General features: G+C 39.3%; 1 protein-coding gene across 2 annotated transcripts in view; it reads right to left on the reverse strand.

Moving 5' to 3' along the window:
- negr1 (neuronal growth regulator 1) overlaps positions 1–22,093 on the reverse strand; it is a 158,954-nt gene extending 136,861 nt beyond the window's left edge. The window contains exon 1 of one of the 2 annotated variants that reach the window (XM_059340712.1): positions 21,523–22,093. In XM_059340712.1, coding sequence (XP_059196695.1) covers positions 21,523–21,692 — 170 coding nt within the window. In that variant the 5' untranslated portion in view covers positions 21,693–22,093. The remainder of the gene's footprint in view (positions 1–21,522) is intronic. The other variant, XM_059340713.1, reaches the window with a different exon arrangement.
- Positions 22,094–27,370: the final 5,277 nt, after the last annotated feature.

Below are 27,370 nucleotides of genomic sequence, written 5' to 3' on the forward strand. Positions count from 1 at the left end.
CCCCACTCTACCTCACTGTATAAAATGACCTGCTGGGACCTCTAGGATAATCATAAACTAGAGACCTTTTTAGTGGATGTAGGAAAATGTAATTTTTCCTATGAGAAAAATTGACTTTTTTAGCATCAATGCCATTGATTGCACATATTGATTGTGAGAGGCATATCTTAAACATTGAAGGTTTTTCATTGTTAAATGACTGTGCTCATGGGCCGAGCAGGAACGTGCAGGTGTATCCAGTGAGAGAAACACTAATGCACATGTGCTGTGGACCGCAGATGCAAACCAGGAAGCAAGAAAACTTCACTGGCTTATGTGCTCAGTAAGAATTTTTCATTCAAATTAATGTGCACCATGTTGTTCAGTTCCTATATTACTGTATATTCATGGATGTGTTTACAAGGTGAGAGGAAAACAATACTGTCACCTTCATACCTGCATTCCTGATGTGCACCTAAGACAAACTTAAGTCATTGTCTTACAAGTATGAACAGTCTTATCAGGCGTCTGTTGTAATGATGTCTGTTTTGCTGTACAAAGGTGAACAATTTACTAATTAATGAAGGGTTGACACACAGGCATGGAAAAGTGACCTTAAGATCTGTGTTTCATTTAATCTGCGAATTTCCTGGCAATGCAACAAAAAGCCAGGGACGAAACGATGCACATGAGTAAGATTGCTATGGGCACATCTGCTCTAGCATTGCAGGGCCATCACTTGTAGGAGAGCCTGACAGTAAAAACAATAGAAACTGCTGAATTATGGACAGTAATCTTACTGGCCCATGAGATTCAAAGTAGCTGTAGCAGCTCCTCCGGAAGGCAATCAACCAAAATTGCGATCAGCAGGTTAGCAGAGAAAATTCAAACTTTGCAAAATTGTGTGGAAAAAAAGCTTGAGTCTGTGTGAACAAGCCCACAGAGGTATTTAAAAAAAGCCAAGTAAGGAAAAAATTCTTTGAGATTATTTTTATGTACGTTTTACAAGTCCAGACCCTTTTGCTAAGTGCTAATGGTTGTTTTTATGTAACCACAAATATATCAAAGACAGATTTTGTCTCATGAAACCCTTAGCAAGTTCAGAGAAAACAATCATCATTTCACATTTCTCAGTGTCCAACTACATGCAGGGTAATGTCTTGATGCTGCCTTTGATCTCACAACTGAGTGATTACTCAGTAAGTGGATTTTGCAGTCGAAGCTATGGTATATGCTCATTTCTGGTGAGTCTATTTTAGTATTAAAGCCTGCAATCTGTTATCAACTCCCCGCGGACTAATGGGAGAGGCTAATTCCCTGGCTCAACATTAGTCCCAATCAAGCCGTTTGACTGGCACACACACACACACGCCTGTCTTTTGGAATGCATCCGCACACAGGCAGGGCTGCATTATTTCTGAATAAATATACAAATCTAATCATAATTATAACAGACAATGTGGCCACAAATAATCCCATACTTGTAATCCTATATAATTTTAATTTAACAATCATTTTTTTGTCTCAGCTTGGGTCAGATTTGTCCAGTTAGTGGCTTCCTCATGGCTCGTTGTAAGACAAAATAGCCGTACTAAATCTGATATTTGACATGATAGATGTTCGATGGAATGAATATAGGGTGCATTTCGGTAAGCTCACTAGGTTGCCACTCTGTTATAAACCTAGTAACCACTGACCTTGACAGCAAGATAGGACAGCCCCCATCCTGAAGGCGAGATTCTAATAACCATGTCATCCATCATAGTGGCACTGAACCAAACACATAGGTCAGAAACCTCAAGTTGGTAGTGAATTCTCACCTACACGTCATGTGGTCATGTGTAGTGGACACACACACATACACACACAGGCTCACAATAGGAGAAGCTGGTGGTAAGGTCTTTTAGCCCTCAAAGGATACAGCAGAATGTTCATTTTTGTCAGCGATTAATGATGTATGGAGCTCCATAGTGTTGTGGGAGATAGTGCTGTCAGTCAACTCCTCCTACTGTCTCTCTCACATGAACGCACACATATGCACACTAACGCACACAGGCAACTGCACACCCATGCACACACTTGCCCACAAACACACTGCACAATCATACATGTGCACAGACACACATGTGCTGGATATTGTTTGGCTCCTTCTCACAGAGCTTGCTCTCTCTCTCTCTCTCTCTCTCTCTCTTGTTTTTTTCCTTGGGCTTAGCTGAGATAGTCTGCAGCTTCAACGTATCACCTCCTGACAGAAAAGACCTCAATTCCCCACCAGTACACACTAACAAGAGAGCGAGAATCCTCCTTACAGCATGTAGGTCAGCCCTGCCTTTCATGACTGTCGGTTAAAAGAAGAGGTTATTACCATTAGGTCCTACTCTCCCACATACGCTTTTTGTCTAAAACAGCATGATTCTCCCACCTGAGAATGACGGTTTATGAAGAGTGCATGCTGCCATGAAGTCATGCACTCTGAAAACAACCAAAGACATTAAACTCTGACCTTACAGACATAAAAAGACATACACATATATACATAGACATTGATCGCATTGACTGCTTCAGTGGGTTGCTGCATTACGTCAACCTCGCCAACATATTGGACCAGACAGGCCTGTAAACTAGTACAAGTTAATAGGGAAGCTATGGAATTTTCTGGAATAAAAAGCACTATAATATCTACATTTCTCAACAGATTTAGTAAGTAAGTAAGTAAGTAAGTTTGTAACGGTTTGACATGATATGGCCAAAAATATATTACAGTTTAAATAGAATGCAAAAAAATTTAATAATTTGAATTAAATAATAAAGAATAAAGCACAACAAAATAAATTGTAGTAAAGCAGTATCCTCATTATATTGTATGAGGACTAGGGGTGTGACAATATTTCTCGTCACGCTAAAAATCAGTCTCTCGAGATTTGTGAGTTATCCAGACCTCCATTTGTGACCTCTGGAGGCAGTAAAATAAAAAGAAGAGGAGGGGAAGCAGAAAGAAGCCAGAATGACGTTGCGGGGGGCCGGTGGCTCGTTAAGAAGAGTAAGAATGAATCGAAGCGGCACAGTCCTGCTAATAAGCTAACAGTTAGCTCTGTAGCAGTACAGTGTGTATGTGCTGCTGCTGCAGGAGGCGTTGCCTTAGCGATCTCTGTTTGTTTACAAAAAGCACCGGACACTCTGTGCACAGTTAGCGGTTAATTCAAGATCGCTATGCTTATGATGATTAGCCAAGCTGCTTTGTTTTGATCAGCTGCTGATGTTGTGCAGTTAGCGACGGCGGCCACAGTTCATTCTCCCGTTTGTAATCGTATGTGATCACGGTCGAAACTGTCTCCAAGCGATTACGCGACGATCAAAAACCACAAGTCACCTCCGGAGTGTCATTAATCCCTCTGGGGTTTTTTATTTTTTTATTTATCTTATTTTAACTTTTATAAATTTTAGTTTTAGTTTCAATTTGTGGAAGAAGAAGTTTATTAAAAGCTCATGCTTACATCATGCATGTAAAGAGTTATAATAAAACATTTCAAAATCGCGTCTCGTTCTCGTGAACCCAATATCGTGTTGACAATTAATTATTTTCCACCACATATTATATTAAGTAATTAATTCATGAAAGCCCCACAGTGATACACACTCCTCTCTTGACTATCTAGCATCGATTGTTACCAAAATCTCGAGATTAACTGTAGACAAAACTTTTTCCTACACCACATAGATCAACAGTTGAATATAAAAATTACTCATTGACATCAGTTAAGACGAAGATGTAAATATTTTAGTGCTTTCAATCCAGAAAAACTGCAGCCTCCCATGTTTACTTGTACTTGTTTACAGATTAGTCTTTCCTTTTCCAATATGGCAGCAACACACAATCCAAAAGCCAATGTGGCGTCTACATATATGTCTATGAAAAACCTGGCTCACCTCAGTGATATGGTGTCATATCATTTACTTTTCCCTAATCAAGAGAAATCTCCATTGGAGCAATAACATTTTATACCTCTGCCAGAGAGAGTGGCACAGCCATCACGAATGCCATATGGACATTAACATCAAGATAATGTTGTTGAGGGTAATTTGCAAGTGATGAAATATTGCTCTAATGGAGGGACAAAAACTTAATTACACAATTCAGCTAATGTTGATGACTGTTTTATGAAGGGTCGATGTCAGACAGTTGGACAGCGAGCCACAGGCCATATCATGTCTGCAAACCTGCTTCTGATATTACAGTCCAGAATGACCAATTTGAGCATGCAGATATTTTAAAAGGTTGAATTAAGCCATAACTGCAAATGCATTATCATCTGGCCAAATTCTCTCTATCACAGCCCTTGTCTCACTGCTCCATGTGAGGGCAGCTTCTGTTATATCCTGTATTATATTACTGTACACCTCCCCAAGGGGAGATTATCTTAAAGCATTTTCCACATGGACGTATTCTGCTATACAGCGGAGGGCATAAAACGAACAAAAGGACTCATGCCAGGAAATATAACCATAATTTTGAATTGAAAGTATGGGGCTTTTAGAAGTTTCATACATGATAAAATACCTCAAAGATAATATTCAGAGAAGATTTTTTAAGCTTTCATTAGTCGGTGCTGACACTGTCAAGGCTGTGACAAAGCAGTGAGAAGACTCACTAAATGAGAGGCATTTTATATGATGATGAACTGTCATTATCATTATACCCTCCATACAGAGCTAAGTACCCATTTTTGGAAACGTTACAAATCCCAGAGCCAGTGTCGCACTATGTGTCAGTGTTCAAGCCAAGGAGGAACGGTTGGCTTGCACATGGAGGACACAAGAGGGAAGGGAGGTGGTGTAAACAATGTACAATATTTGCCAGAGGTCATGATGCATGATGGTGCATATTGGCAGAGCTTGGTGATTGGCAATCAATGACAATCACAAGCACACAACACACAATTAATGATGTTCCATCATCTGCTATATTTAATTGCTTTTCAGGTCCTGTTAAAAAGCATTGGTAGGCATGGAAACCATGGATTACTAATACGTTGCACTATTGATTTGTATTAATACATTTATTTTTAAACCTACCTATTTGTATGCATATTTATGTCACAGCTTCCAGCTTGTGTTTCGCCCCAAGGCCCTTCTTTCCCATTCTAGACATAAATCTTTAAAAAAACAATTCACATACACAGTGATAGCAGCGACCATGGAGCAATTTGGTGGTCAGTGACTTGAATTAGCACACAGAAATTTGACAGCAGCAAACTGTCAGCTTTTAATTGACACCTGACTCTACCTGCTAATATGTGTCTCTCCCCATAATAGTTACATAACTTCAGATAACTTACAGCTGGCCATTGTAGTTTTGAGCAAAAAGTACTAATAATATTATACTAATAAATATTATAACTCATTTGTAACCAACTAAATTATCTGAATCAGTATCCATGCTCAGAATGGGAAGAGACGACATGATTTGGAAAAATGTCTATTGGCAACTCATTTTTACTGATATTAACATTTGCCATATTCACAATATTATTTTTGGATAATTATATAAAAATTAAGTTTTTTTCTTCCAGCCTACCTCTAAACATAAGCCATTTTGTAACATGACAATATTTAATTCAGTACTATTGTGCCTCTTGTGTTTTGGATATTGCACTAGTCCATGATGTGATTTCTCTAAAAGTGGCAGGCTCAAACCAAAACTAGACATGGAGTGTTCAGCTCAGCATAAGTTAACATATAACTCAGTGTAATAGTGTTACTCACTGATATGTTGTTCAATGGGGTTCAATGGTGCAGATGAAAAAAATACATCAGGCTTTGACTATACAGGAAATGCTTGTAAGTTAGTGATCAGTTCATTGTTGGTTTTGCTCTTGTCAATGGATTAGTTGAGAATAAGAAACATAGAGTATCACCTGATTTATCCTTTAACTAAATGCATATGTTTTAATCTCCTCTCTGGATCTACCTCTGAGGAAACAATTAAAAGAAACGTATCAAAAGAAATAATTGCCCATTATTGCTCAGAGCTAGGCTTTAATGCAGTCAGTTCCGGTGCAGTCTGTTGTCATTCATGGAGTTGGCTGGCCACTGTCATTCTCCCCTCTCCTTCTTTCTCCTTCTGCCAGATAGGGAAAAGGGTTGGAACAGGCCTGAAGCTGGAGTGATGATTGATGACACGCCTCCTCTGGTGCACACTTCCCTGCTGACGCACTGCCACACTTTTCAGCACTAATTGGGCAACCCTGCAAACTCCCCTACCAGAGTATGTGGGGTCTGGGTCTAAGCAAACCACCCACTCAGAGAAGTGTCTGAGCTATACTGTTCTGATAAAGCACTGCCCACAAGCCCCCTAGCAAGTCAGCAACACACTGCAGTCCTGTGTACTGCAGATTAGCTATACACTAAGGTGTGGACCACGAGCCATAAATATTGACAGAACATAAGAACCTATGAGCATTCTTTCTGAACAGTGGAACTATTTATAACTACCTGCAAAAAAAAACGGCTTCTATGCACCTACAGAATACATTATGATAGTGACTCCAAACAATGACAAGGCAATACAACCCAGACAACAGCCACTTGATATTCCCCAGGACTGTGTTTCGGGCCAAGGTGCTATCTGAGGCTCACATTGTTTGTTTCCTCCGACTGCATCGAGGGTGACTTACGTAACCTATGATATGTGTATAATGCATTTATGAAGATGGATATTAACTGACACAACTTAGATTAAGTGCCTCGCTCAAGGACACATCAGCAGTATCCTCTGCAGCTGCGTTTGAACTGACAACCTCAGGATCATTAATCCATTTAGAGCTTGGAGGGTTACAGCAGAGTAAACAGAAGGCCAGTGTCCTTTAGAACTGTTTGCTAAACAGCACAGCATGTTCAAATCATGAATTCATCCACAATGTTCTGTAATGCAGGCCCAGGCAATTACTAAGCTTGCAAACCATATGGCTGGGAAGACATCTAATAACAGTCTGCTGTATGTTCACTGGTTTTCAATGAAGGACAAAGGCTCAGCTCATGGGTTGAGAAATTGTTGGTGTGCACTGAGGCATGACTGATCTGTGCAATTGGTGAGCACAAAGGGTATTATGTAAAAAACCTTCCTGAATAAATATACATGACGTGCCTCTAAATCTGATTACGATATCGAAACAAGTCGAAAGAACCATTACTGTCATTTTTCTCTCCACAAACTCAATCTCTTCCCTGCTTTATCAGCAAAATGTTGTTGTTTTTTGCTTCCAAATCCCTATTCATTTTCTCTCTTGCTCTTCTATTTCCTCATGTTATTCCCCTCCTTTTATCTGCTGCTTTTATCCCTACGTAATTGTTAATGTTTAAGTGTCTCTTGGCCCCCAGACTGTATAATTAGGACCTGTCACTTCCTCAGTAGCAGAGTAAACCAGGAAAGGCTTCAGTGTGGCACATCCAGGAGAAAATCTTAAGAATTTGTATCCAGGAGGAGGTGGAGATGATGTGGACAGAAGCCTTTGAATTTTTTCTCTGGCTGGCTCTCAGCTGGGCTTAAGCAGGCACTTCTGAGGATGAACTCACAACTTTAGGTAGCTGCCTTGCCTCAGACAGGCTTGCTAGTTGATTAGCGGTTTCTTAAACCATTTATGTAAGCTTACAGCGTGAATTATTCTTATTCCGTTTTTAATCTCTACAAAGGGATGCCTGCATGAATTATTCATGCCGCTGTATACAGTATCCCCCCTATTATTAACTGTGAGATAAAAAATATATCTATCTGTGGAATAATTTAGTCAGTAAAGCAGCAGCAGAGTTGACACACAAGAAGCGCACATTTGAGCTGATCGCGGAAAATAAAAATCAATTTGGAGGAACTTGCAAGTGTCCATATTAAGTGTTCTGAACATTCACTCATAGTGAAGGTTTCCTAGCTGTCAGATGTAGTAGTGTGAAATGTCTGCTTCAGCTATAGGAGCATGTCACGATATCACTATCCTATATCACTATCCTGTGAAGTACTATATGAAAACACACACTAGTACATCGTCAGTTTGTTGTTTGCTCACAAACACTGATAAAATATATTTGTCTGTCACTCAAGGCTATTTTAGACTTGTTTCCCCAATACCTTTTATATTTTTGAAAAAGCTTTTGGTTTATTTGTCCATTGCCATAGCAGCTGCAAAACCCAATTGGATGCAGCATCTAAATAAAAAGCCAACAAACTCAAACCAAATCCAGTCAACCTCGATTTCAGGGCTCAGGGCAAAATTAAACCTTATGGATTGCAAATTGCATCAGTATCAGTGCTGCAAACTTCTCACTCCATAGATAAGTAAGAAACTCAATAAAACTACCAATATAAATCTTGTTTCTGATACTACAAGGATTGTGATTTACATAAACAATTCTCCTTTTCTAAAGAGTTTTAAAACAGACCATATTGGACGCCTACACAAAACAAGATTTTCCTCGATACCTTTAGCTTAGTTGTCGAAGCACTTTCTTTGAGTAAGAGGAAATTCTTCCTTACTGAATGTATTGTTTATCTATCTAATTCTCAGCTCATTGTCCTTTCTCATTTTAGAATATCACACAATCAGATTTTTAGATATGTCCTAACTCGACCTTTCACAAGACTTCACAGTTACAGCACCATAAACAGTCTAAAAGGCAAGTGTTATTTGAATGTGCATGTCAAACACAATATTATTGAGTAGAAAGTTGTCTTTTTTTTTTTTAGTTCCGTGGCCATAATGTCAGTTCAGTTCTTTCAAATCGTAAACAAAAATCTATTTCTTTTTTTCATGTTAAGTAACATGTTGAAGGACATTTTTCACAGCATAATACCATTATCTCCCCTGCAATGCAGCCATCACTAATGTCATTCAAAACTGCTGTGCTTTTCCTACAAATGTCTGCCCTGAAAAATACCTATTTGTAAAATTTTTTCTCAAACTACAGGGTACTCTGGCACTTGGAGAGTGCAGAACTCCGTCAAGGCCATGCCCTATACTTTAATGTTAACAAAAGTGAAAAATAATTTGTGTATCTGCGATATCCGGATATGGATCATCACCAATATGTGATGGGTTCTTCCCTGGCCCATCCAAGTTTCACCAAGTTTCATGAAAAATCTGGCCACTAATTTTCCATAATCCTGCTGACAGATAAACAAAACAAAACAAAAATATTGCCTCCTAAGCGGATGTATTATTTAACCATTATAATAAACAAAAAGTAAAATCACCTTAAAATGGTTTGCTGTAGAATTACAGGGCACAGCAGAGACATTTTTATTTTGTCTACTGGCCAGTGAGTGGTAGTAAGTCCTTTTATTGGGGTTGAACCACAAGTACTGGCCTGTACTCGTGCCAAAATTAACATCATTAAGACAGCTGATATTACAAGCCTAAAGGCATCATCACTTATGCATTTAGTCCTTCATTACTCAGGGAATGTTTGTTTCTGAGTTTATGTGACTAACTACAGCATGTTACCATGCACAATTTTTTCCCCAATATTTTGTTTGCAAGTTCAGTGTCTCTGCAGGTTGTATTTTATCATCATCTTATTAATTTCCACCATGTTTGTTTCAGATCCTTCCTTCCTGGTACATGTCATTTCTAATATCCATGCAAAAACCTGGTTCGCTATACTTTTTTTAGCGGTTTATTCTGCACTGTAATCATGATGCCTGCACTCTCACTCTCTATGTCATAACAATACACTGAAACTGTTGATATCACTCAGTCTCAGACCTTCACATTTCTTTCAGTCGACATCACCATTCTTGTCCTGTGCCGAGATATGCAAAGAAATCCTTGGCTTTGCTTTGGTGTAAACACATCTGATTCGAGAGCTTCTTTTTTACAGTGATCTGTACTACACTACCTGAAAATATTTCCTCATCACAGAATGCACAAGATGCTCTTCTCCCACAGTTCTTACAATCAAATCACACATTGCTGCTCCCTCAAGGTGTATTTTTGTTCCCAAGAAAGAAATACCCATCCAATACTGTGGAGTAGAAATCAGAAAAATCTGTGGCATCCACAGAGACTGTAAACTGTATCATCTTTGATTGGCCACGTTGGCCAGTCAGGGAGAATACCGCTGCTTATCAGGTGGTTGTCTTACATGTTAACACATCTGACCAAAAGAAATGGCAAAGAAGCCAAAATTCATTGTGAACGCTGTAATTTCCAAAAGTGCAACAGTTTCAAGAAAAGCTCCCACCCCTGCCTCTTGTGCTGCGGTGTACTGGCATCAGCATTAACACAACATAATAAAGCATCTGGCTCAGATATTCCCTTAAGTGAGCCAGTACATGCCACTGAAGTCATTCAGCACAGCACCTGTTTCCACATGTAGTCCTGCCTGTGATGGCAGATATGGAACACAACAGCAAGAATCAACCTCACAAACACTGCACTGCTGATTTTTCTTTTGAACTTGTTGAACGGCCCTGAGGTGGCCATGAAAACAAAGATGACAGGATTATCCTATCCAGACTTTGAAAAGACTACCCATTAGCAACCGCACTGGCAAAAACTAAGGTGAATATTCTGAAATGAAAGTGACACTCACACGGTGCAGGGAGGAAGGCAGTGGGGGCATTGTGTTGGAATCAAAGACAGTGCCTGGATTGAGGTTTGCAGAAGAAAGACATGGCCCACACGCTTCCACTGAAGACAACTGGCTGTTTAAGAGATTGCAGAATGTACTGTAGGAGCTGGAAAATGACTGCATGCCTGAGGGAAGTTCTATTGTGGCACCTGACTGTGTCTCTCCAAATACAGTAAGATGAAACAGTGTGTGTTAAATCCAACAACTGGCATGCACATTCAAACATGACAGAGGTATGGTAGCTGCATACACTGTATTATCTACAAATACATTTCATTTGTGGCTCCTAGGGCTGAATGCTAATTAGCTCGGAGCCGTAATCCCCCTTTTCATAATGCTAACTGGGTGTAATAAGGAGGAGAAACAGAGCCCCACATCAATACAGAGAACCTTGCCGAGGTTAATTCCATGTTGTTCAGCAAAGCTCACATGTAAGTTTGACGGAGTTAAAGAGGATAGTTAAAACATCTCATGAGAGAAATACTATCCATTTCGTAGTCCAAAAGCTTTTGAATTAGTAGCATAGCTCTTAATGCTGCCAAACTCATACTCTGTGGGTTTTAGACACCGGTAAAAGGGCAAAATAGTTCATTCTGCTGCAAAGAAACTGGGCTGCAGCCTTAGATTGCTGGTTGGGTGTTTATGCAAATTAAGTCAGTTTCAGGGCTTTAAAGATCATTTTAATTATCGATTAATCTGACTTTTATATTCTCAATTAATGTGAAAAGGTCAAAACAAATGTGAAGAGTGGCCATAACAATTTCTCTGAGCTGAAAATGATTGTCTGAAAAACATTCCACAATCCAGAGATATTAACCCTCCACTAAAAATGTATTGTGTAACGTATGTGTTTCATGCCCCCTAAATGTCTGACCTTGACTATACTGACTTGTACCCGTGCAAGTTTGACACTAGAAAGGTGTTTTCACATTCGCTTCCTGAAGGAGGAGAGGTCTGTGAACTTCCTGAAATTTGCGATTCTAAAGTAAGCCATGCAAACTGGATTAAGCACGTCACAACATCGAAAGCCAATCAAAAGCTGTAACCTGAAAAACCTGCAGCCTCCAGAGAGAGAGCGATGGTTCCTCGAACAGAGAAATTACACCAGACGCCAAAACTATCACTGCAGTATGCAGATAGCGAGCAATTGCGCTGCTCTTTTACCTGTCAACCTAGTACGAGCAGTGGTGATGGATGGGGCGGAGGCTGATTGGAGAATCTCTCAATGAGGAAGAAAGAGTTGCGCTACCAGCTCTATATTTTTTTGTGGGGGAAAACCATGACCACCAAATATCAGTTCATGTTTTGACATACTACAAAACGTGCCTGCAGGACAAATTGATGTCAAACTGAGAATAGCAGCAGTCATCACAATAGAAGTGGGAAGAAGTAAATGTTTGGCATTTTTTTTCCTCAGAGAAAACAGAAGTGATTATCAAAATAATTACAGATTCATAAATTTAATCAATAATTACATTTCTGTTAATCCACTAATCAATTAATTGACTAATTGTTTCCTCAGGACATTTTAGCCAACAAAACAACATGTCTCCCAAAACGTTCATCAAACATAATCAGGCTATAAATGATGATGTAATTTGGATGCTTCAATGGTAACATACAAATGGCGATACAAAAATTTTGAGAGAAAAAAAAAGGAAAAACCCATCATGTCATGGGATAACATCAGATATGAAAAATCGTAACAAAAAGCAGCAGGATTTTAGTTGTGTATATTTCCATTAACCAAGCATCCAGTATTCACCACCATCAGTCAGGCATCATCACAAGTAGGAAAAATCTACAATGCTCTGACTTGCACTTTTTGCAAGTTTCTGTTGAAGCAAACCTGACTATGTCACGGCTTCACAGTAACAGCTGTTCACTGGCCAAACATTATGAGGGCTGTTACAGCTTTCTCGAGCCTTAGTCAACAATATTCATGACTGCTCACTCTAAGTTTTGAGCTTTAATAAAAGAAGAAATCACCACAGTGAGCTCGTGACATGAAGAGATGCATGCAACAAAAGTGTACTTCTGTTTGGGCAACCATCAAACACATTTTACTCGGCATTTCACACCATGCCCACATCATTGACTCTGCTCATAGTGAGATTTTCTGCATTCAGTACTACATAGTAATAATAAACTGACCAGAACAAAAAGATACTTTTCATAAAGAGTCTCGGATTGTGAACTGTAGGAGAGAATACAAAATATTTTCAGTAACAGTGGTCACATTGCTGCTGTCTTCAGTTTTAGCGAAGAGAGATCTTTTTAACAGTAACACAGGAAATGGACATAAAATCATTAATACATGTGTTGAGGCAAATAGCAAGTGGTTTTATTTGTGCATCTCTATAATAATGATGTGTGATTAGATTGTCTAGAAGCCTCCAGCCACTGTCTCAAATGGGATAATTGATAATTTGATGACTGATATGGGCCTTAGCTGCAGATTTTTATTTTTATTTTCCAATCTAATTTATTGTAATCCTTTTCATTAAGCACAATGAAGTTGACTGCTGAATATCAATCAGACCAAAACACGTCAAACCTAACATAGAGACCAAATACTGAAGACAGAATGAAGTGTTAAAAGAGAAAACCAGACAGCTCATCCATTAGCAGGTAATAACTGATCACAACTACATCTGTCTGGGCTGCTTACCGTTAGATGCAATCAATGAATGGAGAGGAAGAGAGAGATGAGTAAAGATAAGATGAAATAGAAAGAGGGAAAGAAAGAGACACAGAAGTGTGGAGAAATCAAACTTCCATTATGAATAGGGAAAAGCCGCCCCGTGTCTAAAATTAGAATCCTAATGAGTGGCAGTCTCGCAGATCAGTTGATGAATTCACTGTTTAACATTAGCACAGATTGAGTCAATCTCCCTGCCATGGCGTGGTTGGGACAAAGCCTGACAGCCTATTAATGTCAAAGTGTTTCCTCTATGTTTGGATTAAATCCTCCATCCTTTTTTCAGGAGCTTGTTGCGGCCAAAAATGAAAATATTTTTTCCCTTATGAGAGAACCGGATGCTTTCAGAGGGGTTTGTTAAACCAGATTCTGACTACAGATTACTAAACGTGCAATTAAAGAGTGGAGGTTGGGGGCCTTTTCAATAACACAACCTTTGTGACTGATTATAGTGTTCTGTGTTCCCATAAGTAAGGTAGTGAGGGGACTGTTAAACTTCAACAACACCACATTTTGTTCTGTTAAATTAGATTACTTAGAAATAACAAACCATTTTGCCATCTGTGCAAAATAGCACAGAATTAATACTCTATCATGAATCTACAATTAATCAGTAAGTATCCAATAGGGGCATTTGTTACAGCTGCCTTTCTTCGACCAAATACTGCACCACCATATAGAATATTAGGCCCACACATGTGCATAAAGTCTGCGACATATTAGTGATTCATTCTCACAAATGAGGCCTTAATTTGTCTCCGCGCAGCATGACACTTCTGTTACCTTAACTCCTGACCCCACTGGAAACAAAAGGTAGCACCATTCTCAGTGATATTGATTTGCTCCACTGCTTCTTTCTCCATTTACTAATAATTACCAATGCAGACTCTCCAATTACTCGGCTCCAACAAACATTTACAGCAGTCTGAAATCCACACACTCATTATGCAGATGACAGAGAGAGAGAGAGAGAGAGAGAGAGAGAGAGAGAGAGAGAGAGAGAGAGAGAGAGAGAGAGAGAGACAGAGAGACAGAGAAAGAGGGAGGAAAAAACAAAAACCAAACCTGCTCAGAGCGACTCCAATTAAAATTCTTTAGCCATGCCAACATAGAGCCAAAATGAATTATGACAATACATATCTCCTTTAGCTGCTGGAGTTTCTAATCAATTGTGAGAGACCAGCCATCGTGAACATATAAGTGAGCTAACTGAAGTGCTAAAATAGAGATTATAGTCAATACATGTTTCCTAATTTGGAGAATTATCAAGATTTTTTCCAGCAGTGAAATGTGTGTGACTCATAAGGGACTGAATCAGGAGGAACTATAGCAACCAGAAAAGTAATGGAATCACTTTTAGTTTTTAAGAATCCAGCTTATTATTTCATCTCATATATGAGTTTGCTTCTAAATGCAGTAATGCTACTATGTAAGCTTTAGTTTCGAGGTGATGTGAGGTTGCACATATTATGCTCAGCATGTAGCTGACAGCACGCAAGCCAGCTTTGTTCCCAACTCTGAAATCATGGTTCCTCAGAGCGAAATGCATGTTTCTAGTGGAAAGCCAAGATACAAGACTAATGTTGAATTTCATTTAAGGACAATAAAATACCCTCTACAAGAGCTGAAATCCCCCTGGATTGTTTTAACTCACTGAAGGGCATCGCTAAGACAACCAAGTGTCAACACATCTGATTTATTATTCCTATGGGATCAAACTGATGTTTACCTCCAGCCTCAAACCATGCTCACACATAAAGATCTTACATTGAAGATAATGACATCAACCACTCCAGTCCTGAGGGAATATCTCCCATGATGATGATGATTCGGTCTCACTGCTGCAACTAGCATTCATTGGAGGCTTAAATCATTCAGAAACACAATGAGCCTCTTGATGCTGAGTTCTCTTAATTTTCTGTTATGGCTATATCGGCCACCGCTGTGTGTATAAATGCAAAATTACAGGAAATTTGTACGTATATCGCTTCCCGAGTGAGGCCCATTGCATTAGTGAGATATATGTGAAGATTTTTTGTCAATTAAAACTGCATGACAGGGTCACCTTCTGACTTGGTATAAATGAAGCTAAATTCGGGAATATATGATTATGCCTCCTGCAGAGCTTTCTGGGCTGGAAATTTCACGTTTCCCAGAAGCTTAGAAAAGGTTGAAGTGTTTCTCATGCTCAGCATACCAAATAAAGTGTACCACCCATACGCCGGCACTCTTTGTTTCAAAGCTGCACCATCACACAGGCTTCAAACTCTGATGTCAGCAAGTTTCTGTCGACAACCTGCTGACAAGAGAGGCAGACTAGGACTTGCTGGTATATAACTAGGATCAACTGAGGAGGCCCAGATGAGATTACGCAATGTTGTCAGAGTAGCACAACTAATTATCATGAAACACAAGGAGATGCTAACTGATTGATTAAGGATTTTAATTGAAGGGGCTCTGAGGAATCGTTTCTGCTCTCTGTGATGAAAGACTTGAAGTGTTGGCATATGATTTGGAGGAGAAAGGGCTGTACACTGTTCAACAAAAGAAATTTACTCTGGAATAGCTGTCAGAGACAGTGGCGTCATCTTCTAAACAAAAAGACAGTATACAGTATATCCACAAGAACACGCACAGGAACTGTTATTTCTGATATGGCCTATTGGAAATCAATGTTCATGTTCAGTATCTGCTTAAGCAGTCTGCTAAAAACTCCCAACACTTCACTGAAAGTATCCACACTTATGTAATGATTACACTTGTAAATAACATGGAAAAATCACAGCCCAGTGCTCAATTTAAATTTTAAACTGTTTCCAAGACACTCAATCACTGATGGATAAACAAAATGAGATGTCCCCTAACACAGTAGATATCTTATACTGAAAAATTCTGTTTCAAGTGACTCTAGTTTAAAATTGCCCAAAAGATAACCTGTTATTGCCTCTTCAGTCACTCTCTGTCAAGTTTAATTTCGAGCCTTATAGTGTTCTCACAACACAAAAACACTCCTCTGAGATTTTCCTGTAGAATTATTGCAATTACGTGGATGCTCACAGCTGGATGCGGGTAAAAGCTCCATTTTCCACCCCAAATCATTTTCCCTATCCCCTATAATTGTAGTGATTATAAGAATATTAGAAAGATGCTTTAAAACCTAAAATAGCATCTATTTCCTCGAAGGATTTACCTTGGGAAAGCATTTCCATTTAGGCTTTAATTCACCGGGGCACTCAATCACTTTAGTGCTAATTGAAATATATTAGAAATAGAAATGCTTAATATTTGGAAAGTACAATGGATTGACTTGCCTGGCAAACGATGACTATGAATGTAATCCATTTGGAAATGGTTTACAGTGTGTTCTTTAGCCCTACTACATATTAACAAGAAGCTGTTAATCATGGCATGTAACTAAAAACATCTAAATGTGTTATTTTGAAAACCAGAAAAAAGTACCATTCAAGACTAGTTTTCTGTAAATCTGTTGAACAAAAAAAAAAGATTCAAGCACCTAAAGATAATGCGTCTGAATGGCTAAGCAGACTCATCTCTGTATCCATAAACAGCATTTGATTTATCTCATGACAAATGTCCTTCTACACTGAATATTACTTGATAGAAAAGACTAAAAGGACAGTCCACGTATTTGACATCATTTCTAGTCTCATTTGAGAGATTAGGTTGCTCTCAGCAACAAGCTGAATGAAACAATTTAAAAATAAGTCATGACGGGCTCTGACTTTCAAGTGGATGCTGTGGAGGAGGTTAACTGGAGGTCTTACAGGAGGCAGCTGCTATGAAAGCCTTCTTGCCTCTGCTGTAGCATGTCACCTTATTGGCTGATTTCCATCTGTACTAAAGCACATCTATCGTAAATGGATGCCGGAGTAATGAATCTGATTAATACTTTAGTCCAGCCAGCTTCCCTTGGGCAACAGGACATAGACCCACGCTATTTAAAAAGAAAGGTCAGATTTTTACCTCCGCCAAGGATGTTATTTTCTTGGTTTGGTTCGTCTGTTTGTCAGAAGAATAATGGAAAAAACTACTGGCCCAATTATCATGAAACTGGTTGGAACTGGGTAGTATGGGCAAAGGAAGAACTCATTCAATTTTGGAAGAATGACTAGGGAAATGGGATAATCCAAGGACCATATGAATGCACCATTAGTCTTGGTGGAGGTCTGTGCTCTCTGAGTGGCATTCTATTTTGATATAAGACAGTACAAGTCTTTGACTGTTATATCTGTGCCTGGAAAGCTCCATCTGGGAGCTCCTCCCTAACGGCAGCCCCTCCCCCATGCCCATTGTTTTGCATCACGATAGTGTCTATTCACTCGCCAAAAAATGAGGTCAAATTACATGCCCAACACTTGATCCTTGAGATGTGGAGACCACGGTGAACATAAGGACTGTGAAAGAGAGCAACATTGTGCTGACAGCAACACTGATCGCATTAAACATGTGGTGCAGCAAACAGGCGAGGGAATTTTGGCATTTAATTAACAATGACAGACTCAGGTGTGCCCACAGATGTGTCAGAAGAGGTAAACCAGGTTTTCCTCCCAAATGAGTGCATGAAACTGCAGATACAAACTGATGTGCATGCTATATCTGCTATATTGTCAACCAAGCTGTTGGAGATGAAGTAGCCTTGCTTATACATTATAAGTGCCTTAATTAAAAAAATGATGAAATTCAGAAAGGGGAGAGTATGCTTCTCAAACATAGTTATGGCCTGTGTTAAAGAGATAGTAAACAATTCATTCTTAAGACTTTGTCCTGTGGAGTTTGAACGGTCAATTTAATCAGTTTAATATTCCACTATTCCATCTTACCAGCGTTGGGTTGGGGACACCAAGCCATTTAAACTTGATGTTGTCTCTGGCACAAGTGCTTATAGTAAATGTCAAGACCTTTCAGAGCCATAATAATGACACAGTTGAGGAAAATGATACATGGCATCGTTTTTTGTACTGGATAAGGCTAGAAAACACAGCTCCAGTACAATTGTGTACAGCCAGAAAACATTTTCATCAACTGGTCTGTTGACACGAGGCAATGATTTTAGATTTATACGAATACCAGACTTTCAAACTAGTGACAGGTCAATTTTGCACCATTACAGAGACTAGGGCCTGTGGTGCAAGCTTTACTCCGTGGCTGAGGGCCAACTGTCAAACTAAATGACAAAAATACGCTTGGATCATTGTCTTATTTTTGGTGTACACAGCCTGGCTCTTATTTATTTCCCTGTTTCATATTTTTGGCCTTTTGAGATTGTAAAATGTAGCTTTTAAAGCACAATCAGTGTACCTTTTGTCTAGCTCTCACCGAATCATACATATTTCATTGGGAAAAATAGAAAAGGCCAAAATAAAAAGACCAACATACTTTGAGGATAGTGCTGCAAATCACACCTGTATGGTAGCAGCCTATGTTTAAGATTTCAGTCTGCCAGGACTAAATTTACAGACACTCGCTCTTTGCTGTTGATTACAGCTGCTTATCCATGTGGAAGAGGCTGCCACTGATACCGTGTGTTTCTTGATAGCATGGGGAACTGTCTTTTCATCCGGCTGTCCCTCTCAAATACATAGCCAGATGAGTCATTTACTGGGAAGAGTTATTCAACTGAATCCAAATGACATGAAACCTGCAAAAGGATGGGGGGAGGGAAAGAGACGTGTAGCTCCACTAAAACAATGCGCTCCCTATGGAAGCTCATAGATTTCCAGTGTGTAAAAAAAATGCAGCATAGATGCATAACTTGAATGCACTCATGTAAGACACTGTGGGAGCAGCAGCACGACTCATTTCAAATACAAGGAGGGCCTTTGTTCAAGGCTGAAAATGGCTGGGCATTTAAGTAATCAAAAAAGAATAAAAGGGTGGTGATACACATGCGGACCATTCCTCATCATCAAGAAGCTCAAATCATTTAATTGATGTGGACCCACTGTCCAACATAAATCAGGGCAGCTGTAATGCAGCGCTAAGAATTAAAGAGGTGGGGGAAATGAACATATGACAGCGGACGCACCTCTTGGGAGCTACTCCATAATCCAGAGGCAGTGACTAATTGCGTGCTTCTGGGTTTGTCAGTATTCGAGAATGCTCACATTTTTTAGCCAGCAATCAGCTTAAGGGCATGGCAAAATTGCCCTCTAATAGTCTGGGGGTCTTCAACGCAACAAACAGGCACTGTTTTCTGCACTGAGTTCCTAATAAAAATGTTTTATGCTTTGATGCCTGCTTCTCAAGACCAGTAGGGAAAAAAAGAAGGAAAAAAGACAGAGCCATGATTCCGTGTGGTTTGAGAAAATGACTGTACCAAGACAGAGTGGGCCTTTATCATCACTTTGGTGATGACAGGGTTTTGCAACGAGATGCAATCCAGAGAGGCAAGCAGAGCAGTTTAAGAGGTTTACAATCTATTAGGTCAACAGGTGTGAGCACAGCAAAGTGATAACTTCACAGTGGTGGCATTCACGTGAGTGGGGGAAAAAAAGAATACAGCGATGGCAGGATAACCCGTTAATTAACTGTAAGAACCTAGCAATGAATGCATCCTCTAAATGTTTTCCCTATCCATTTCCTAGATGGCATTTACTGAGGCGATGACCCGCTTGTGGAGAGTGTTGCCTTATTCAGAGGGTGGGAGGCTACTTGTTTATTGAGCTGATTCATAGCACAGGGATAATCTCTGGTCCAATAAACCATCAGGAATCAGGCAAAGCTTCTGCCACTGATCACAGCCAACCCAGATTGACACCGGGGAATTAGACGCCCTCTCTAAAGAGACTGTCGGAGGTGTAAGTCTCTTTGACGGGACGACCCTTTAGGCATGAAGGGAACATGGTAAAAATAGTGAGTGCCCCTCATCTGTTGCCAAGGTAATGCTGTAATGAGCACAAACACATTTAAACCACTCGAATAGTAAAGACACTCATCTCCATGCAGCCACTTATGATGACCTTATGCCACAGAAACAATTCAGCTCTTCAGCAATCAAGTATGAGACAACAATGACTAAAAGCCAAGCTGAGTGGAACTTTAGACAGTTAGCTGCTCTGTATTCAGGTCGACGACAAGCATCTCTCAGAGTCAACATCCACAGAATTCATATTGAAATGGGGCAGGCCTGCCCCCTCAGCCTCTGAGCCATCACAGCGGATATTTGATATTGGTAGAACAAGATATTATCACAGCTCTCCAAAGATTTGCATCTTTTTTTCTCTCTGTTTTGTGTAGAGTTTTGCATTTTTCTGAAGAAATTAAACAGACTACACAGAGATTTTGGCAATTAAAGCCCTGAAAGAAAACTATATAAAAACTTCTGCATTAGAGGTACTATTATCATCTGAACTGTAAAGTGTTTTGGTTATGTTTTTGATGATATGCTGATTATTTGATGATTATTTTACATACAAACTCCTAAGTGCAAACCAAACCACGCCCATGCTCAGTTGATTTAGTCCTTAATGGGCATCTACCTGTGCAGCTGGCATCGTAGCGTACGTGATGGAGGCAGGATGGAGGGAGGATGGAGGGAGGGAGGATGGGGGAGAGAGCGCGTCATTGCCATAACTCGATTCTGATAAACAGCGAGCACAAACACGCTCTTCTTCAGCACCGTTTTGAAACTGCGACATCACCGTATACATTCAGACAAAACTGTCAGGACAGCACTAAAAAACAACGCACTGCGCTCTGTGTTTCACCTCCTGCTGCTCTTTTTTTCATAACATATGAAACTGTGGAAACCAATGAACATAATGTCATCCTATATTATGAGCGATACGCAGCAGGCAGGCTAATTTGGTTAATTCAAACGTGTCGTCCCACCTTCTAGCAGCTCTTAAACCAAACACACTGCATAATAACACGTCGTCTCTGTTGGATGGAGTACACAAAGGGAAAGTATGTTGGAAAACTTTGCCGTCACTAACCAGCAGCTACACTTGTCGTCCTGCGTAGCGGCCGCTGCACTGACCGCCCCCCAGTCAGGCGAAAACAAGGACGGGATGGAGGGAAAATGGCCTATTGTGTGTGTTTATCGGCAGGCGCTGGGTGATAACAACCCCGTTTAAAAAGTAGTTAACAGGAAAACCATGAACTGGTGTGGAGGAGTGTGTGCGGTCGGGAGCTTTTGGAGAACTCCGACAGAGAGAGTGAGTGTGAGCGGGAGAAAGTGAAGTTGTGTCGGCTTGTTTTACCTCAGTAGAGCGGTGTCGCCTTGTCTGCTGACCACACTTTCAACCGAGGAATAGTCCACAGTTTGTCCAGCGGGCAAACAGGACGGCAGAAAGCAGCACAGGCTGAGAATTATCGCAGTAAGCCACTGACCAGAGACACAAGCATCCTGCACCGCAATCATTATGTCCATCACAGCTGAATTTTGTTGCCGCTTCTCCCGAAGAAGTCTTCTTGTTGAAAAAAAAAGCGCTTAGAAAAAGAAAACCTTGACGCGAGCGAGGCTGTTATTTCCACACTTTTCCTTCCCCGTAAAGAAAAGGTCCGCCGTATAGTTTCCCAGGTTTGTTTTGCTGGATGTGGAGCCCACTGTGCGGGGAAGTGTACTCTCCAGTGGCTTGCACACCATCTAGTGAGGAAATGCGATGTAAAATGGGAGCAGACCTAGAAGCAGACAACCCCCAGGCTCTGATCCTGTTGCCATGCGGCCGTTTCCCGGGCAACCCGTTCCCAGTGGCTCGTGATGGAGCAGTAAAACCGTTAGGTATTGATACAACCAGGAGCAATTAAAGAACCAGCCCCTATTTATTCCCCATCAGGAAATAACAATCTGAGCATTTGGTGGAAATGGAGCTGATGGTGACGCAGTGTATCCCATAGGAAAACTCTGGAAAAGATACAAAAAAAAGCTTTGAAAACTAATTTTAAAGGGGGCATCATTTTATGTCATCATCTATAGCCAGGGGTGCCCCCAGGGATTTTGGCCCCATGAAAAAATATCACATTGGGCCCCACCACCTCACTACTATGATGGCCCAAAAAATGACATGAGTAGAAATAAATAAATGAATGAGCAAAATACCACTATATTTAAGCTTTAGGCTGTCCACCACCCTCTAGCGACCGTAATAACTGTGAATGACAGCAATGCGTAGTATGCATCCCATACTGCCTTGTATTTTGTGGTTTTGATTTTGTCTGTTGGTTTTAGACTACATCACATTTTCTAAATAAAGGCTACTGTTTAACACTGTTGTTGTGCCATCGGGTGGGTGGTTGGGTTGGTGGGAGGGGTGGTGTATGGGTCGGGTGGTGTATGGGTTGAACAGAAGTCAGACTTTCACCCAGGAGAATAGGGTTCGTATCCCATGTGTACATAAACATTGTGATTTCAACATCACTGAATTTTTGTGCCTCACATTTTGTGCATCACATTTTTACGTAAATATGTCACTTCTGGTAGTCACATCCTCATAAATACTTCTTTTCCTGCATTTATGTGCATTTATTTACTGTTTAAACTGTCTTTATAACGCCTTATCAGGAAGATTTTTGTCCTTAACCAAGATCAGAGGTTATGTAGCCTAAATTCAACAAAACTTCAGCCCTTTTTTTTTTTTTACAACCGCGAACCATGTGTGTATGTATAATGACGTGTGTGCTATTTTTATTTTGTATGCTAATTTTTGGGGGGTATTGACAAATTACCTATTCTGTCGTTTAGGTTGGGTATTTTTGTATTTACTTATTCATTTAGTTATAACCACATGTATTTTTACATTTCCACATGCATTTATTAACATATTATTTATTCATTTTTTGGCAAGCTTGGAAACACAGACAAAAGCAATCGATCTCTGCTAAATGTACAACACAAGCTAGCCAACTATCGTTATTAGCATATTAGCAACTCCTGTGATGAATGGGAGGTCACTGCAGGACCTGCTGCAAGAGGTAGTTACCCAGCTTTTAAACAGCAAGTTACATCTGTACAGACTGATCAAACAAACAGCACAGCAATAAGATTGGTCATTAAGTTAAAATATAATGGCTACTTTGTTAAGATCAAGTAAATTAGCTAACCCTAAAAATAATACAAAGTGCAGACAATGATGCAACAATCTGCATGCAATTGCATATGAAATGTCCTGACGGACATCTTTTACAGTTTCAAGGTGATTTTATTGCTAAAAAAATTAATATATAACTTGAAATAAATATAACTTAATTTTTTATATTAAAACAAATTCACATTATCACATATAAAAATATGCAACAAAATAATTAAATACGATTTTCAAACAAAGTACAGCATACATACTAGTACTTGAAATCTTATCATGGAAAATAATTGTATATTTTTTTAATAATGAAAATGTAATTGTTATTATAAAGTTAGCAATACAAAGGCCATCTAATTAATTTTATTAGCACACTGCAAATAAAGTGTTCTCTTAAGGCGACAGGGTAATAATATAATATTTTAAAACAATTATATTTTAATATGTTTTAGGGTCCCTGTCAGTCATGGGATCTTAGACTGGTCCAAGCTTTTCCTCCCATGGCGCCCCTGTCTATAGTGTAAAAGTATATTGCGAATAAAATACAATTAAAACATTAATATGAATCTCTTTTGGGAGAGCTTGGGAATATTAGAGTTATATTTCATTAAGCTAGGAAAAAGCATGAGCAGCTTTCTCTCTCACAGAGAGAGGGAGTGAGAGGGAGGGAGGCAAGGGACATACAAAGTTTGTTTTAGAGCAGTAGCCCTCTGCATTATGCTGCTCTAAGCCTTTTGACTTAGCCTACATAATACTTAACAGACTGTACGGCCGTAACCATGGAAATGACATACATTTCTCTGAGGTGACATGTCGGCATGGCTCCTCTGAATTATTGCAGATGACACATGAATCGAGCAGCCAGCTTGTGTCAGTATTTAAGAAAGTATGTGCTTAAAATGTCTCAGTTTAAGATTTTATAAATGTAGTACAAAATAACTGTGGGGGGGTTTTAAATACTGCAACCAGAATTCAAGTAACATCCTACCCTGTACAGCAATTTTATAGTTTGTTTTTTTTGTTGTTTGTTTGTTGTTTGTTTTTTTTTTGTTGATTTTATTTCCTAGTTTATATCCTATATAAAAAGTATCCTATTCTTTACCTCTGGATTCTATATACGACCCACTCCCACTGAATTCTCATATGTTTTTTTATTAATTTCCCCCCAAGAGGATCAATAAAGTTTCATGATATCTTATCTTAAAATCTTATCTCACAGACCACAGAGCAGAGATTGGCGTCTGTGATGTTATCAAGATGCACTGTCTGGAGCTGCTCCATTAAAATTAAATGGGTTGAGTGGCTGTGAACTCCTGAACAGTTTGCTTCAGGTTTTTTTATATATATACCAATACAAGCTATTGCCTTGCCTTAGGTTTAAAATCAGAAAAAGGAGTCTTGATCCTCTATAAATTCATTCTGGGCACGGTGTGAGTTGCACTTTTCCATCTTTGGTTATTATTTATCTGAGGTAAATTGTTTATCGCAGGGGTATGAGAAAGTAGGAGTTGGGACACGTTTCTATTTGCAGACCTGGCTGTGACAGAGAGCCAGGGAGCTGGTTTCCAGAGGTTACAAGGGACGTTTCACGGTGTTGGAAATGAGTCAACAACCAATGTTCCATGACAAGCTGCATTAAAAGAGGGGGAGTGAAAAGTTCATCTTGTCACAAACACAATTCTAATTTGCATAACTGAAGCTCCCTCTACTGTTAATAGCTGTGATAATACCGTCAATAGCAACATTTAAACTGGGGTTTTCTGACAGAGGTGTTTTGGGCTGAGACACTAAGATATTTTCCATCCTTCTCTTGTCAGTCACAACACTGCCTTTTTTTCTTTTTACATTGTTGCTGAGCCCTTCACGTTACCTCAGAAAATGAACCTTCCCATGCATGAAAGCTATAATTACAATGACTCAATTTAGTGTTAGTGCACTGTGCAGAAAGGAGAGAAGACTGGCAGCCTCTAATATTCAACTCATAATAACCTGAGGAATTATGAACAAGATGAAAGAGATCAGGCACTGGACTATCACAACGTCTGAGCTGTTTTGAGTAATGGACACCTCAGACATTTCTTCACAGTTTTCATAACCAGCCGTCTTTTCAAAGCCAGAGTGAAATCAATGCATGCAATTTGCTTTAATAGGGAGTGAATAAAGTGACACAAAGAAAAATTGACCATTTTTCTCATGGCAACATTTCCCTGGTAGATTTAAATACGTACCACTGCACAGTTTTATCGGCATCTTTAAAAGTGAAGCATAAACTCAAGAAAAACGGCGTTGTTTGTGTGTCTGTTTTAGAGGTTATTAAGACGATCTGCAGCATTAAAACTGCAGTTATTGTCTTAATTTTATGCTAACGATGTGGCAGAAATCAGTGAAGCATATGCTGCGTTATTTTGACTGTTCAGAGAGAATGATGAGTTTGAACCTCTAAGCCTTAGCAGGGATCTTTTATTGCTTTTTATTTTTTATTTTTTTGCTGTCTTATTGCATGTTTTCACACTATTTTCTTCAGGTATATTTGACTTTACAAAAAAAACAAACCTCAGTTTATGGGCGTGATTTATTAACCGGAGTAATGCAGGATAATGAAAGCTATTGTTTCCTGAAGTAGGTAAGTGCATGGTCATTTTTCTGTAATAGTGATTTGGTTGGCTATTATGATAATGGATGACATCCTGCAGGGAAGTGTGCCAATCGATCAAAGCAAACACCAAAATACGAATGCTGAGCAGTTCTATTAAATGCACCCCTGCAGTCTGAGTTTACGGAACATAAGAAAGATCTATGAGATAAATATGTAAGAATGATTGATCTCCCAATCTTAGGATCCAGGTTTAGCTTACAAATATACAAACAGTGTACTTTAATCAATTAAAATATTATACAGTTTGGTGTAATGCAGCTCTTCCATCTTCAGTTTTTTATTAAAGGGGAACTACGCACATTCTTAAAAGTCATATGTGTTATTCCCGTGTTCTAAGACAGCCTGAAAAAAATGAAAATTACAACTTTCCTAAATCCACAAACTACAGTGTTAACACTCAATTTGTCTGGACAATGAATTAAGAAATATGTTACAGATAATAGATGATTAAAAAAAGTAAATAATATTATGTGGGTCCACAAGGCTCCAGACTACACCTTATGACACAAGTTTGAAACTTACTTTTCTGGTTTCTGATGAAATGCTGATTGAACTGGGCCATGGAAGAAACACATTGGAATTCTTTATTTAGGTGATGTTACTCTTGAAGTTGCCTTATTTTTACATTGATATTTGATATAGGTATAGGTGGATAACTTCTACTTTTCTAAAACATATATAAAGATTAAATCAACATTTCTCCACAGGAGTGAAGCAGAGATTGTTGAAATTCTTCTGCAACTTCTTATCGGGAACCACACGTGGTCATGAGGATGCAGCGCAGTGACGCCTCCGAAAGTAATAGGTAAAAAGACTCAGTGTGGCCAGATACATTTAAAAGAAAATATCATATCCACTGGTCAAGGTCATGCACAGTAAAGACATTATTTATATGATGACATTGCAATAAAGGGAATAAAGCGGAAGAATTCACCTGCAACGGCATGGTGGTTGGAAAAACCTTTGGCAGTGGTATGGAATGTGATGGATTTTAAGCTCTCTGGGAGCTGCTATACTTGTTGTTAAGAGTCATACAATAGCAGAGAATTACAAAAGAAAGTAGATCGAATGTCTCCACCTGCAAATTCAGAATCGAGACCATCTCAGCTGTGACATTCAGCTTTCAAAAGAGGCTGGCCTGACTTTCTAGGAAATACAAAACAAGGCAACCTTGATGCTTTTGCTCTTGCCCTGAATTCTTCACATAAGAAATTCCATTATAGCATAGTTCAACAACTGCCACTTGTCTCAGAAGAAAGTAATGTATTACATTTTTCAAACTGTACCTTACTGTCAAAGTCCAAATGCACAACATAGATATAGTGGACAAAACCCATTTTGAATGAACTATAGCGTTTGATATATGTAGCCCTG

This window comes from Centropristis striata, chromosome 9 (genome assembly GCF_030273125.1).
Source record: "Centropristis striata isolate RG_2023a ecotype Rhode Island chromosome 9, C.striata_1.0, whole genome shotgun sequence".
Lineage (NCBI taxonomy): Eukaryota > Metazoa > Chordata > Actinopteri > Perciformes > Serranidae > Centropristis > Centropristis striata.